Below are 15,995 nucleotides of genomic sequence, written 5' to 3'. Positions count from 1 at the left end.
TCCCTTTACATTTGGGCTAAGAAGATCAAGACAGATTGCATGCCTTCCTCAAGGTCACTATAGAATCCGAGCCCCATTCTAAGAACTGTGCTAAAGATCTGATGAGAAATGATCATATATTCCAGAGCGATGGAAAACTCTATTTGCCTCAAGTAAACAGGAAGGACACCTAAGAGCTTTTTTTCTTTCCCATCATTTTTGTTTACAACTGAAACTCTGGGAACTCAAAGTCAACATCCTTGCTGGTGAGCTTCTTACAGATACCAGAAAAAGCTTCAACTTTGTGCTCCATGTTGCTCTGCTGGGCTTTATTCAAATGAACCTTTGTGAGCTGACTGCCATCCAGCATCACGTGGATCCTCTTGCGTACGATTTTGCTTGGGAAAACCAAGTCCTCCAGGACCGCGTCATGCACGGCTGTCAAAGTGTGGATCCTGGGACGCTTGTGTTCATTCTTTGTATGGCTTTTCTCAAGTTGGCTAAGGCAGAGTTCTCTGAGCAATAAAGACAACAAGCTTCCCACTGAACTTTTTCTCTGATTCACAGACTAGCTGGATTTGGATTTTCTGGAAAGAGTTTAGTTCCGGAATAGGAACAAAGGTGATAAGAACCTTCCAACCACCACCAACTTCAATTTCCTTGGCTGCTGTTGCATTCAGCTCCCTCAGGTGGGCCCTGGGGTCCCAGTTCCTCTCCAGCTCATGGAGAGCCTGGTAGATGCCAGACTTGAACTTATCTAACCTCTTGCCATGGGGCTTCATGATCTTCGGGCTCAAACTGAACATGGCCTTCTCCTGGGTGAGAGCCTGTGGGCGTTTTAAAGTTGGGTCCTTCTCTCGGAGGGACAGCTGGACCTTCAGACCAATGTATCAGCATGTGGCACCAGCTCAGTTTTTTTCTCTCCAAATATGTATACTCAAATAAATGCAAAGACATTATGACTCAATGGACCAATACTATGACACTGACAAAGTTTTAAAATAATGTAAGAGGAGTTGGGCCACTGCCTAAAGCAAACAGCTTATAATAAATGTTAAGAAATTGCAGAAAAAATAGAAAGTCAATTTTGTCTTATCTACCTAGAAATGGACCTTCAGACTATATAGTTTAGAATATACATAGTTCAAGGTTGAACTTTGAACCCAAAAAACAAATAATCCCATAAAAAATGGACCAAAGACATGAACAGACATTTCTCCAAAGAAGATATCCAAAGTCCAACAGACACATCAAAAGATGCTCAACATCAGTCATCATGAGTGAAACACTAATTGAAGCGACAATGAGACACCACCCTCACACCTATCAGAAGGGCAAAAATCAAAAACACAAGAAACAGGAAGTGCTGGTGAGGATGTGGAGAAAGGAAACCTCTTGTATTGTTGGTGGGAATGCAAACTGGTGCAGCCACTGAGGAAAACCGTATGGAAGTTCCTCAAAAGTTAAAAACAGAAGTATACAGGGACACTGGCTCAGCGGTTGAGCACCTGCCTTCGGCTCAGGGTGTGATCCCAGGGTCTGGGGATCGAGTCCCACATCGGGCTCCCTGTGAGAAGCCTGCTTCTCCCTCTGCCTGTGTCTCTGCCTCTCTCTGTATCTCTCATGAATAAATAAATAAAATCTTAAGAAAAAAAACAAAAACAGAACTACCCTATGATCCAGTAATCCTACTACTAGGTATTTACCCAGAGAATATAAAAACATTAATTCAAAGAGATACATGCACCCACATATTTATAGCAGCCTTATTTACCATAGACAAGTTATGGAAGCAGCCCAAGTGTACATCGATAGATGAAGAATGAAATCTTGCATTTGCAATGATACAGATGGAGCTAGAGAATATTGTGCTAAGTGAAATAAGCCAGTCAGAGAAAGACAAATACTATATAACTTCACCATATGAAAAAAAAAAGCAAAAAATGAGCAAAGGAGTAAAAATAAATAAATAAAAGTGAGCAGCGACACATCCAAAAAACAGACTCTTAACTATAGAGAACTGATAGTTACCGAGGGCAGGTGGGGGAGGGATGCTGAATCACTATATTGCACATCCGAAACTAATATGACACTGTACACTATCCTGGAATTAAAATTATAAAAAACAATAAAAAGATAACATCTAAAAAACCCAAAAAGTTGGACTTTGAAATTTTAAATCTCAACAGGTTAGGAGCAAGCCTAGAGGCTGGGATTCCCAGAAGAATCTAGACTCCGAAAGAATGATGAACAAAGACGCACATATTAAACAGCTCAGTGTGTGAGAAACCTCGACAAACAAAAGTAACAGGAACCTAGATGTGGGCCCACTGCTTCCTGACTCCCACCCAGAAGGCGAGGACCTCTCTATTACAGGCTCAAGAGCCTGCTGTCATGCTAGAGTGGACTCCTGGAAAGAGGGCCTATGGTGACCACCTCCCTCGGCACCCCCCAACCCTCCCGCCCCCTGCCCAGGTACTTGCACCCATGGCAAGCCACATCCAACGTGCCTACGTCCTCTCCTTGGGGGCAGGCCAGGCTTTAGTTCTCTCGTACCCCAGATTGCATGCCGGGTGCATCTGGCCCATAAGTGGGTACACAATAAATGATTTTTCATCCACGGACAGTAGCACCCAACCAGAGAAATGTCACAGATTTAAAGATCTTGTTTCGAAAAGCCATCTGCATTTGAATGCTGCTGGGTTTTATAGGCGCCACATCTCCTCCATCTACCAATCTAGTAATCTTAGATGGATCACTGGGGACATATTTGTTTTACTTTCTCATAAAAGTCCCTATGTCCATGGTGCTCCTTATGTCCAGTTTAGTAACTCTAGAAGTAGAGCCGGGGCAGAAGCAACAACCACGCCCTCTGTGCTGATCTCTGTCAAGGCAGGAGGAGCTCCCAGTGATATGTGCCTTGAGGCTTAGATTTACATCTGTTCCCTTATGGGGTTTTTAAATATATATTTTTTAAAGATTCACTTATTTGAGAGAGAGAGAGCACAAGCGGGAGAGGAAAAATCTCAAGCACGCTCTGAACTGAGCACAGGGCCCGACACGGGGCTCGATCTCAAGACCCTGAGATCAGGACCTGAGAGCTGAAACAGAGTCGGACACACTACCAACTGCACCACCCAGGCACCCCTGTTCTCCTCTGTTTTGATGACAAATTAACAACTGACAACCTGGAAACTGTTGGGCATACTTATTAAACTTACAGAAAATTAAATCAGGAGCAGCTCAAAGAAACCATAGCTTAATAAATTATTCCAGCTATATATAAAATCTGGTATTAGTACCAGATTAGTTAGTTCTAGAACTAGTCACACATACTCAATAAGCTAAACAACTCTGTCCGAAAAAGCTACTGCAGTCTTGGTCTGCACAGGTATACACAATTCTTTATAAAATGCTAATGCTTGTCTCATGTGCTTGGTAACTACAGCTCTATGAGGTAGCCAGGGAGAGGATTATTTAAATGAAACAGGTGTGAGAGGAGTGTGTGAACTAGAAAACCTTATGCAATCATCACCCTTACTTTATAAAGAGGGAAAACCAACTTGCCAAAGCAAGGCCTAGAATCCTTTGACATGAAGATGCCTCCTCTACCTCATTACAGCGATCAAAACAGAATGAGTCAGTGCTTTGTAGTCAAACAAAGGAGTTAGGTAATAATCCCACTGGACCCTAGTAGGTTAAACCATATCCGTGGCATTACTGTGATCAATTCTGATCACACTCTAAGGGGACGCTGACAATCTGACGTCAGTTTCTAGAAGAGGCAAATGGAATGGAGAAAAGATCAGAAAAGTCCTACACAGCCTCTAAAGGAAGACTGGTTAGCCAGGGGTGGCTATCTAAAACCTGGAAGGGACTTGGGGGGCACGAGAAGAAACAGGCTAGCACCATCTATCTACCTAGATGAAAGGCATAGAAGGGGGGCCTGGCCGGCCCAGTCAGTAGAGCTTGCAGCTATTGATCTCAGGGTTACGAGTTCAAGCCCCACATTTGGGTGTGGAGATTACTTAAAACTCTTTTAAAAAAATTAAGTCATATAGAAGAGGAAGTCCATCTATTCTGAATGGCACACTGCGGGCAGACCCAAAGCAAGTATGTAGACATTCTAGGCAGACATACTAGAAGCATGTGGGAGTGGAGACAGCACATAGGAGCCAGCGAAGCACAGGTGGGAGAAGACCCATGAGCAAGCCTGCTGGAGAACATTCTCTTGCTACAGGAGGAGGCCGGCTGGGTGTTGAATTTGAGGTTGCTGCAGAAATCCTGCTGAACGGCACCGTCACTGAGGCCCCACGGGCAAAATAGATGGAAGCAGAGATGCTCTTCAGAGTTCTCCAGCTGTTCTTCTGCGGCTCATCAGACTTGCAAGCCTCTGGTATTTCACTGCCGTCTACATCTTTAGGCACTTGTGTCCTGGGCAGGTGCTTCAGATACAACCTTCAGGCACGTGGACTGTGCTGAAAAGTTGTCCTCTGTTTCTATAATCCCAAGGGACATCATGACAACGAACTTTCTGTAGCTTTGGAACATCCGCTCACTCCTCATCAGTTATATAGCAAGGGGGCCTCCTTAGGATGGGTCTTGTGACCCGAGGAGGCAGGAGACCCATCTCCGAGGCCCCAAGCGTACACTGACTGTATTTACAAAGGAACTCCCCTCTACTGAGGCAGGAAACGCTCTCTGCTCCCAGATCGCTGACCACATTCATCCAAGTACTCCCAGCTGCCCACCCCAAAGGTGAGTCGAGACACAGGCCACCCCCTTACTCTGAGCTACTGGATGGGCCATGGGTGGAAAGGAGGCCAAGGAGAAGCAGGGCCCCAGCCTTTCACACGGCCTGCACAGAGCTCCTTTTGGGGGCCCAGCTCTAGATCTCAGATCATGAATGCCTCTTCTATAATCGAGGCTATCCCTTTGAGAGAGCTGGTTTTACACAACCAGCAGAGAACAGAGCTCACATACCTCGCTAGAAACACAGGCTAGATGCCGGCGAGTGAGATTCCACAGCAGTCTCACAGATACATCGCCGTGCAAGATGCCAGGGCCTCGTCCTCCCCAGTGAAAATTAGATATGAAATTTCCATTCAAAAGCAGGATGGAATTTCACATTTCCTCTTTTTATTTTTATTTATTTTTAAAATATTTATTCATTCATGAGAGACACACAGAGAGAGGCAGAGACACAGGCAGAGGGAGAAGCAGGCGCAGGGAGCCTGACGCGGGACTTGATCCGGAGACCCCGGGATCACACCCTGAGCCAAAGGCAGATGCTCAACCATGGAGCCACCCAGGTGTCCCTACATTTCCTCTTTTTAAAAATTTAATAATTTACATCATTAGATTGCATATGAAGATAGAAGGACACTCAACTTGTTGAGACCCTAACTACCTAGAAAGGGTTTTGGTCTACTTTAGTGGGGAGCGTGAAGACAAAGCAAGTCCAAAGTAAGGTTCAAGCACCTCATGTCACCAGAGTCCTACACAACTGCCACCAGGCACAGGACAGTTACACACTAGGGTCCAAGCTTCCTAAACACTGAAACAAAAAAGGAAATAGTCACGAGGTTGACAGAGTTCCTAAAAAAAAAAAAAAAAAATAGGCAAAGCTTGAACATGGTTTCCTTCTGCAGTCCTGACCCTCGCGGCCGGGGGGGGGGGGGGGGGGGGGCATGAGGAGGTCACACAGCCCCCACCACCCGCGGCCAACAGAGGAAGGCCCAGCCGAGCTGGGTGTGAGGCAGCCTGAGGGCCGGGAGAAAGAAATCCCTTCCCGCCAGGCCTGTGCCCCCCAGAGCTGGCCCTGTGGCCCGCAGGCTCGCAGACGACGGCCGGGCACAGGCCGCACACGGGCCCAGCTGGGCGTCCTGGGCAGCCAAGGCCTTATATATATATTTACTCATGTATAAGTAAATATATATATACGTATATATGTGTATATATACGTAAAAATTTAAATAGTCTCTGTACCCAACGTGGAGCTCGAACTCATGACCCCAAGATCAAGGGTTGCACGCTCTTCCGACTGAGCCAGCCAGGTGCCCCCAACAGGTACTAAACAGGTACTATCTTTGACTAAAACTGCTGCCAGCTTCAAACACTGTCCTGTTTCTCTTTCATTTCATGACCAACCTCTCTGTTTAGTGCTTCTTCCTAATGCCTCTGGGAATTTGCTCTAGCGGAGACGATCTCTCAAAAGGTCACCAGCGACTGCTCAGGAGCCAAATCCAGTGGCGTGTTTCTGCAGCACTCCAGAAAGCCCCTCCACCCCTCTTCCTGTGGCTTCGTTCTTGGTAAAGGACATCATCCCCGAGCTTCCCTCTCTGGCCTGCCTTCTCCTCTTCCCCTTGAGAGCTGCCAATTCTCCCTGAGTTCTGGCTTCTAATTAAAACAGTGAAGAGCATGGGCTCAGCAAGCTGAATGCTCGAGCTGGAGTCCCAGCTGCACTGTGCCTCAGTTTCCTCACTTGTAAACCAGAGATCATTAACAGCACTTCCATCAGAGAGTTGCTGGAAAGAATCAATGACTTAGTTCATGTAAACCATGAAGAAATCAATAAATGTCAACCCTTATCCTTCTATCTGTGCTTTGCTGGTCATTCTCGTCTGGGTATCAAAAAATTTCCTCCGTTAAATTCAATATATTATATGGAACAATTACTTGATATTATTAGATAGCCATTTTGCTAAGAAATCATTAAGATGCTGCCTAGGCTTTCTATTTTAAAAACTACTTATTATCTGGGGCACCTGGGTGGCTCAGCTGGTTAAGCATCTGCCTTCAGCTCAGGTCATGATCTTGGGGTGCTGGGATCGAGCCCCACACTGGGCTCCCTGCTCAGTGGGGAGACTGCTTCTCCCTCTCCTCGTCCCCTCATGTTCTCTTCTCAAATGGATAAATTAAATCTTAAAAAAAAAAACCCTCCTCCTTGTCAAATAATCTGTAAAAGAGATGCCCCTACTTCACTCTGTTGCCAACTGTCACCTGAGGGGTGGGGTGGTAGAGAGAGTAGGAGTTACAAATGTCAGTGACTCGTGACTTGATAATAATGAACAAAAGCAAGTGACCTGGATTTTGACAAGGCCGCTCTGATATAGTTTTGTTGTTTTCTTTTTAGCATCAAGAGGGGAGCCACCTTCCCTTTCATAACTTTGGTGGGAAGTATAAATGGATTTTTTTAGGGGGCCATTTGGTACTACCTAGAACACTTTTAAATGTTAAGTTCAAAAGTTGTGCACTTTTCTACATGAGTGAACAACGGGGATCCATATCACAGACTCTAATTCAGTTCTAAAATGGTCGAATGATATTTGAAGTCACCCAAGTGGTGGGGTAGGGGTCAGGGATACAGGACACTGGCACTCCTCTACTATCCTGCGGCCCGGGAGCTGCGGTGCCTGCTAGGGGACGATTAGCCAGCAGCCTTAGACTGTGGCTTCAAATAAAGTCCTTTCAATTCGAGGAGAAAAGTGCATCCTAAAGCCACTTCCACCACCATCACCGTATCAGACTGATGCACCATGAATATGCTGCAGAGTTCGAGAAAACATTGATTCAAAGCAGCCCATCGGGGAATCTGCAGTCCCAAAGGGCGTTGCTGGTATGGTTCAAAAGTTCATAGGACAGTTGGCAGGGATGTCTCAGATGAAAAACACTTTAACTCCTCCACTGGCCCCTATAAAAAGAGCCTCCTACGACATGCGTGTTTTAGAAGGTGCCGTAAGGCGGAACGCTGGAAGGGGTGTCAACAGCGGAGCAGTCACTGAAAAGAGGGAAAGAAGAAAATTTAAAAAAAAAAAAAAAATCAAGCCCAGAGAGGAAGAAAATTCAAAATGAAAGCCTGGCTGGCAAAGCTCACGCCTGTGCGGGTGTGTGGCCAAGATCAGGTGGGGCTGAGGGATTCAGACAACATACAGGTCTCTCAAGAAGGGGAAGGAAAAAGTAGAGACAAATGCCCTCCAGTCCTCAGAGCAGAGAATGGGCCCATTCAGGGGCGGGGGGCAGCCGTCTGTGAACCCTCGAGAAAGGCCCCGGAGCTCCAGCTTCGCCACTGAGGGCCAAGGACGCTGACCAGCTCACAGTGCGACGGTTAACCTAAGTGCAGTTTCTATCCTCGACTGGAGCTATGATTGCTCTATTTTTGCATTCCAAGTCGAATCACATGTTTGAATTAGGAGAGACTGACTACACATGGTATTGATTATTTTCTCTCCTATTTCCTCCCATGTGAAACAAAAGGAGGGACAGAAAACTGTTCTAAGGGAGCACACGAGCTCGCTCGCTCTCTCTCTCTCTCCCTCTCTCCCCCTCCCCGTGTGCAGAGCCTCGTGCACTACTAATAAGCAGGCTGAGGGGCTTGGGACAATGAGGACAGGCCTGGGTCCAAACATTCGGGCAGGGGACAGAAACAACCATGAAATCCCAGGCTGCTCTGTCGAGCCGCCCCACAACTAGGATCCCCTGGAGACTTGTGAGGGAGGACCAGAAAATGGCCAGGGATGCTTAGGTTACGTCCCGCCCAGAAGAGTCCCTGCAAGCCCCAGGGCCTCCTCTTTTTTCTGCACTCCTGCCTCCACGTCCCTGGCCTGCCCGCTGCAGACTGGGGGCGGCACTCACCCGAGGCTTCCCATCGGAAGGAAGAGGGTGAAGAAGTTCCCTCCCTACCTCATGGAGGAAAACTAGGCCTACGCCTAAGTGAGGCCTGCTCTCCCTTCACACAGGTCTAGGTGGAGCCTGCACAGGACCATTCAAAACTGAAGTCCTCCAGCTCGGCCAAGATCTACACCCAGAGGCAGGTGGGCCCGCTGCCTCAGTCGGGAGCTGTGGCCCTCAGCCTCAGCGCTGGGAGTTCCAGCCCCACGCTGGGTGTACAGATGACTTAAAAAAAATAAAATCTTGGGCGGCCCAGGGTCACTGGTTTAGCGCCGCCTTCAGCCCAGGGCCTGTCCTGGACACCTGGGATCGAGTCCCACGTCAGGCTCCCTGCATGGAGCCTGCTTCTCCTCTGCCTGTGTCTCTCATTAATAAATAAAAATCTTAAAATAAAATAAAATAAAATCTTAAAAAAAAAAAGAAAGAAACATGAAGAGGTAGATATGTTTGTCAGTCCCCTGTGGAGGAACAGGAGGCCGATCTGAAACCAAGCAATGAAAGAGCTTTCTGATCTCCACAAAAATCAATCTCTAAAGAAGAAAAAGCCAAATAGTAACATGGGCAGAAGGCGAAGCCCCTAGCTCCACACAGAAGTCCCTGGCTCTGAGGGCAATGTGGACAGAATGAGATCAGGGTTAGAGGCCCCGGGATTTCACCGAGGAGGCGCAGGCCACCAGGGGCAGGAGTCTTGGATAAGGACTCCAGGGGCAGGTCCTATTCCTGACACAGCAGCGAAATCCAGAGAGACCGCTTGGCATCTTGGTCCCCTATCTGCCAGAAGTCTCATTCGGATACAGATTCCCCAATGAGTGTCCAAGTCCTGGAGATAATCTCAATATCTAGAAGGTAAGAGAAACTCCGAACACAGGACTGAGCCTAACCGGCGGAGAACCAGCCAGGGAACCAGCCAGCAAAGAGAAAAAAATGGCTAACATTTACATAATGGGCACTCTGGGTTCTAGGCATGATTCTACACACTTGACGTGGATTGTCTATCTTACTTATTTTTCCCAACAGCCCTATAAAGGTAGGTATTTCCACATCCTTATTTTACAGATGAGACACAGGTACTTGCCCAAAGTCACTGAGTAAGAGGCAGAACCAAGATTCCAACCCAGACAGTCCCCACAGTCCATGTTTGTAGCCACTAGGTTCTACTTTCTCTACTTTAAGGAGACGATTAATAGGTATCTAAGTCCACAAGGATTCCCATGGTCATCTGTTTCCATAAAATTTGCAAGGTATTCTTGTATTTTGTAGAATGATTGACATCTCCTCTCCCTTCCCAAACTGCCTAAGCTTCAGGCCCCCCAACCAACCAGGATCTACTCTGGGCTCAAGGAATCCTCAACAAAAACATGAGCACAGGTACATACGAGTATCAGCTAAGAGCCCTCTGTGGCTAGGAATTTAGAGTTAAGAAGAACCAATGCACGTGGAATATATGCAGTAGGAGTCTGATGCCTAGAATAAAGTGAAACTTGCTAAAAAACTCTAATGACAGGGGCCCCCTCCCATCTCCTAGTCATACTGAGAAGGTGAGCAAAGCATCTTCTCATTCTCCTGCGTGTAACGGTAACTGGCTGAAAAACCAAAACCATCCAATGGTGCTTCATTTTTTTAAATGTCACAGATAATAATCATCATGGTTCACAATACACTTTTAAGTGAAAACACTCACTAACCCCCACGATCCCAACCTGGAAGGGAAATGGTATGGGGAGAAAGGATGCGCCTCTGGTGAATGACGTAGCAGCACAGTCTTCCTCATCAAGCTGGTTTTTTTAAGCAAGCTCTACACCCAAGGGGGCTCCAGCTCACGACCCCGAGAGTCACATGCTCTATCGACTAAGCCAGCCAGGAGCACCATCAGGCTTATCCTTGAAATCTAAAAGAGTGGACAGAGGCAGACAAATAGTACAATTTCCACAAAGGAAAGAGTGTAAAAAAGCTGAGGGTTAGGGCACCTGGGCGGCGCAGTCAGTGGGCATCTGACTTTGCTTTCGGCTCAGGTCATGATCTCAGAGTTGTGAGACCCAGCCATGGGATGGCTCTGCACTCAGCAGGGAGTCTACTTGAAATTCCCTCCCCCTCTTTCTGTCCCTCTGCCAAATGCTCTTTTAAAAAAAAAAGAAAAAAAAGCTGTAGGTCACCGGATAGTGAGCTTGATAATGATCTTCACTAAAATTCCAGAGTAAAGAAGTCTCAGCATTTTAAAGAGGAAAGCATAGTACCCCTTTATCAAGGTAGCACATGTATTTTAACTGTTATGGTCAAGACAGAGGGGGGGGAAAAAGTCAGGTAAAGCACAAGGGCATGTCTGACCCAGGTCCACTCAATTACCACTCTGTAGGTAGTCTTTGGGAGATTCAGGCATCTCACAGAGTCTTACAGAGGGGACTTCTATTGTTCCTCCCTAATTTGGGAGTCTAAGAAAGAGCCTTAGCAACAACAAAGGAATTATCTAGGTAATAATTTCTCCCACAATATGAGCTGAAGAAAAACAAGCTGTAAAAATCAACACATCCTTCCAAAATATCACACTGCCCTACAGAATTCTTTTACAAAAAATACTCCAAGGGAGTTAATTTCCAATTTTTAAAGATAATAAAATCTACTCCTGATGGATAAATTCATTAAATCCAGAAATACTGCACACTATGTGCCAAATTATATTCTAAAATATAGATATTGATATAGCTCATCAATGAGTAAGACCAGAACTCTTGTGGCTGATGGAATGAGACAATAGATAGAAGTTCTGAACTAAAAACCTTTTCTGGGGGAGCCTGGATGGCCCAGTAAGTACAGCATGGATTCTTGATCCCAGGGTCATGAGTTCAAGCCCCACACTGGGTGTGGAGCAGAGTGGGGGTGGGGAGGCTAAAGCTAAACTCATCTACATAGTCACCATGATCCTGGTCTCTATTAGCAAAACAAGGCAGACCACCTGAGGATACTCAACCACGGGAGTCCACAATCGCCCTGGGGTTAAACTTTGATTAGGAACTTGGAGCAACTACTTGTCCAAAGGCAGACAGGTGGAGAGGGCTCATGGGACATCTGGTCCTATTGAATTATTACTATATGGTTGTTTCACTTACTCTTCAGTGATTAACAGTTTTAGTAATAATTCTCCCAACATGGTTTTTAGATGTCAAGAGCTACCATTTTGTAACCAAGAAGATTCTGTGAGAAGCTACTTTGCTCAAATGATGATGTATTTCATCTGAGCAGGAAACTGTGAGAACATTCGAATCCCATTCTTCTTAATAGTTCAGATAAACTCCCCCCCCAAAAAACATCCTGAGGTAAGAGAATTTCAGCTCTATGCACTCCCCTCCCCACCCCCCACCACACAGCTGATTTCCTCCACTTTTCCTGAGATCACTAAGCTCCCTACACCACTTGCTGTAAGACTGGTGAGGGCGTGCTGCCTCGCATCCTCAGCCCTGGCTCCAACATCCTGTTCAGAGCCAAGCATCAGGAGATACTGTGCTTTCCTTGAGGCTCTGTCGTGTTTTCTCAAAGCTTAAAAGGCACAGAGGTGTTTTCCTTTTCAATTTGGTCCCCACCACACCGTCAAGGGTCTGCCTCCCCCTGTAGACTACATGTAAGACCTTCCTAGTTGAGGAGTGCCCACCTACCCCAGCTTCTGTACTGGCCCTGACCCTGCTACTCTATTATGATCTTTGTAGATTGCCAAGTTGTTGCCTCTTGTTTAAAGATGTTCTTCGTAGTCCATACTGAAGGAATCTACCTTTCTAGGCTGCTTTCAACCTTCTTGCCCGTTAAAAATAAGTTTGATGCTTTGCCACGTATTTTCATGTTGTCAAATAAGTATCTTAAATGGACAGATTTTTCCCTGAAATTTTACTAATTACAAGTCCTTAAGGTCAAAGACTTCTTCAATTCATTGATGAACTACTTTCACAGCTGGAATATAAAAAGACCAAAGGCTTATTTAATAGAAATGGAACACTTAGAGAGGCAGTGACAAGTCTAAGAAATAGATCACCAGTTGTCTATCACTAAGAACTAATAGCTACAACATGTCACCGAGTACGTCCTACAAACACACATCTCAATGCAATGCTGAGGGGGTGGTAACGATCATTCCCCCCATTGTACTGATGAGGAAAGTAGAACAGAGATACCCGTTAATTTGCCCATCATTTGAGGCAGTAAGTGGCAGAGGGAGGACCAGAAGCCATGTCTGCTCAACTCCGAGGTCCATCCCATACTGCTTCCCGAGGATCTTTATATTCTTTCCACTTTGTTAAATGAAGTTTTAAAAGGAGGGGGGGGGGGAGAGAACACTTTATATTTAAGCAGCATATCAGGGATGCAATTCATAAAGAAAAAGCAGGAAGAACTCGAAAGGCATCCACACCAAGCAATGTCAAAGTTCACGTTCCATACACCCACTCCGCCGACCTCAGCTGAAATGCAATATCTCACACAAAAGCCCTAGCAAACGTGGATATTTGGTTTCCGAGCCCGGAACAGATGACAACAGCGTTGCATGAATAATCACAATGTCAAGAAGGGACAGGTGGACAGCAAAAGTGGGGAGGGTGGGGCGGACAGTGGTGACTTCGCTAAGAATATCCCTAAGTACTTCCCAAAGATACCACTTTTAGAGTTAAAATTCTTAGAATAGTCCGACTCTCTTCTGTGATCTTGAGCAAATCACACCCTTTCGGAGCTTCAGCGTCCTGACCTGTCACGGATGCTGGGCAGCCCCAGCCAACCCTCCCACCTCAGGGGGCTGCTGCTGTTCACATCAAGACTTCCTATGAGAGGGCGCTGTACGCAGGGCCCATATAAATGCAGGGGCTTGTTAAAATTCGGCTTCGGTGCTTAAAGGAGGAAACCCACAGTCACAGAAACCCAAAGCCGTAACTAACTTTCCAAAGGCTCTGAAAACTGAGGTTTTACTGTTTTTAAAAATGTCTGATAATTGCGGCGAGCTAGCCTCAGTCTCTGCATTTCCTTCGACGGTCTGCTCAATAAAAAGCAGGGAAAGGGCGGAAGCTGCTTCATTAGTCAGCAAAAAGAAAATTAATACGGGTATTAACATCCAAGAAAAATAAGCCCCTTGAAGGACTGCCAGAGTTGTCAGGGCCTCATTTACAATGCAAAAGGTGGGGAGACTCGACTGCTGCGGGCCAAGAATCACAAGGACGGATTAAAATTAATGTGCACAGGCCAGGCCGGGGCATCCCATCCAACACTTTGGACCTGCCGGTTCCTCGGAAGATTCCTAAAGCTCCGTGCTAAGGCTTGGAAAGGGCCGCACCATCCGTGCCCACTGGACAAGGGAAAGGGCCTCCACGCCCCAGGTCGGGATCCGTGGGCTAAAGCTAAACCCAAGGCTCGCCCTCACCGATCGTTCAGAATTTATGGACCAGTGGACCAGGGTGCCGGGGCCCCGCAGGGGGGAGGCGGCTCTGGGGGGGGGGGGGGCAGCGGGGCGCTCGCCGCCGACCCCGCGGAGGCCGCGACCCCGACGCGCCCCGGCTCCCGGGGGGGGGGGGAAGGACCCCCCGGCCGCCCCCCTTTGTGGCGCTTCGGCCGGCGCCGCAGAAGGGAGACAATGAGCGTCTGTGCGCAGTTCCGCGCCGATTGGCTGCGCTCCCCCCCAGAAGCCCCTGATGTCACGGGCCTGGAATGCGGGGAGGGCGGGAGCGCGGAAGGAAGGAGAGGATTCGGGGAGGGGCCGCCTCTCAGCTCGTTCCCAGACCAAGTCCCCGCGACGAACCCGCCGCATTCTTAGGCTAAAGGCAGCGGCGCGGCGGGGAGCGCGGGGGAGCGCGGGGAGCCCGGGGAGCGCGGGGGAGCGCGGGAGTCCGGGGAGCGCGGGGGAGCGCGGGGGAGCGCGGGGAGCGCGGGAGTCCGGGGAGCGCGGGGGAGCGCGGGGGAGCGCGGGGAGCGCGGGGGAGCGCGGGGAGCCCGGGGAGCCCGGGGAGCGCGGGGGAGCGCGGGGGAGCGCGGGGAGCGCGGGAGTCCGGGGAGCGCGGGGGAGCGCGGGGGAGCGCGGGGAGCGCGGGGGAGCCCGGGGAGCGCGGGGGAGCGCGGGGAGCCACCAGCCGCCGGCGAGGACGCCCCACACAAAAGCGACCCACGGAGACGTCCTTGATGTCGTTAAGAGTCTAACGGGCCACAAACTTTTTTTTTGCTTTTTTTTTCTTTAAATCTCAACTCTACGGCAGACACCACTCGGCAAGCGGCGCGCTCAGGCTTTGTCTGCGGCGGCGGCGGCGGCCTCAAGCCCGGGCGGGGTGCGGGGTCCGGGGTCCGGGATCCCGGGGGTGCGCGGGCCGCCCCGCGGTCACCCCCCGCCCCGGGAAGCAGCGAGGCACGGGGGGGCCAGTCGGCCGCGGACTGGCTGAGTGCGGCGGGGGGGGGGGGGGGGGCAGGCTGCAGCCCGGGCGGGCGGCGGGGGGTGCGCGCCGGGGCCCCGCTCGCCGACGGGCCCCACCTAGGGGCGGCGACCGTGCAGGAGCGCCCCCTTCCCGCAGGGGCGCGACCCGCGGCCACCGACCGGCTCCGGGAGCCGCACCCCCGGGGGTCGCCGCCCGCCCCGGCCCGGCCGCCGGCGAACAAAGCCGGGGAGGACCCCGCGCCCCCGACGCCCCCGCCCCGCGAGCCCAGACGGCCGGCCCGGGCGCCCCTGCCCCCGCCCCCGCCCCCGGGCGCCCCTGCCCCCCGCCCCCGGCCCCGCTCCCTGCCCCTGCGCCCACCTTGTTCTTGACTTCGGCCGAGAGCCCGTAGGAAGGGCCCTTGTTGAAGTGGGTCATGGCGGCGCGCGGCGGGCAGGGGCTGCGCTCGGCGATCCCGCTCGGCTTCCCCGCTGCGGCCCCGAGCAGTGGCCGCGGCGCAGACCTCGGAGCTCGCTCCCCGGCAGCGCGGAGACGCCCAGACGGCGGCGGGCGCGGGCGGTGCCTCGGCGGCTCGCTCCGACTGTCCCCGGGGCCGCCCGCCCGCCCGCGCCCCGTCCCCGCCGGCCGCCCCCGGCCCGCCCCGCCCCGCCCCGCGCCTGCAGGGATTGGCCGCCGGGCCGCGGGCGCCGCGCTCCCCCCGCCCTACCCGCCGCGAGGCCCCCTCCAGCCGGGAGGGGCGGGGGCGGGAGGCGGGGGCGCAGCCGGGCGGGGCGGGGCCGGGGGGCTGCAGCCGGGCGGGGGGCGGGGGGCAGGATTGGGGCCGGGTGGGCGGGGCAGGGGCGGGGCGAGGGGATGCAGCCGGGCGGGGGGCGGGGCCGGGGGGCTGCAGCCGGGCGGGGGGCGGGGCGGGAGGTTGCAGCCGGGCGGGGGGCTGCAGCGGGGCTGGGCGGGGGGCAGGAT

The 15,995-nt window shown here is 50.6% G+C and overlaps 2 protein-coding genes across 2 annotated transcripts in view; both read right to left on the bottom strand.

The window, feature by feature from the left end:
* CNN3 (calponin 3) overlaps positions 1–15,647 on the bottom strand; it is a 28,232-nt gene extending 12,585 nt beyond the window's left edge. The window contains exon 1 of the mRNA XM_072754565.1: positions 15,396–15,647. Within this exon, the coding sequence (XP_072610666.1) occupies positions 15,396–15,452 (57 nt within the window). The 5' untranslated portion in view covers positions 15,453–15,647. The remainder of the gene's footprint in view (positions 1–15,395) is intronic.
* On the bottom strand, positions 120–910 carry LOC112918447 (small ribosomal subunit protein eS7-like). Its single transcript, XM_072754566.1, is given in 2 exon segments — positions 120–472; positions 474–910. Coding segments are annotated over 2 exon segments (582 nt in total). The 5' UTR covers positions 786–910; the 3' UTR covers positions 120–202.
* Positions 15,648–15,995: the final 348 nt, after the last annotated feature.

This window comes from Vulpes vulpes, chromosome 3, assembly GCF_048418805.1.
Source record: "Vulpes vulpes isolate BD-2025 chromosome 3, VulVul3, whole genome shotgun sequence".
In the NCBI taxonomy this organism is placed as follows: domain Eukaryota; kingdom Metazoa; phylum Chordata; class Mammalia; order Carnivora; family Canidae; genus Vulpes; species Vulpes vulpes.
This window is presented reverse-complemented; position numbering and strand designations above follow the sequence as displayed.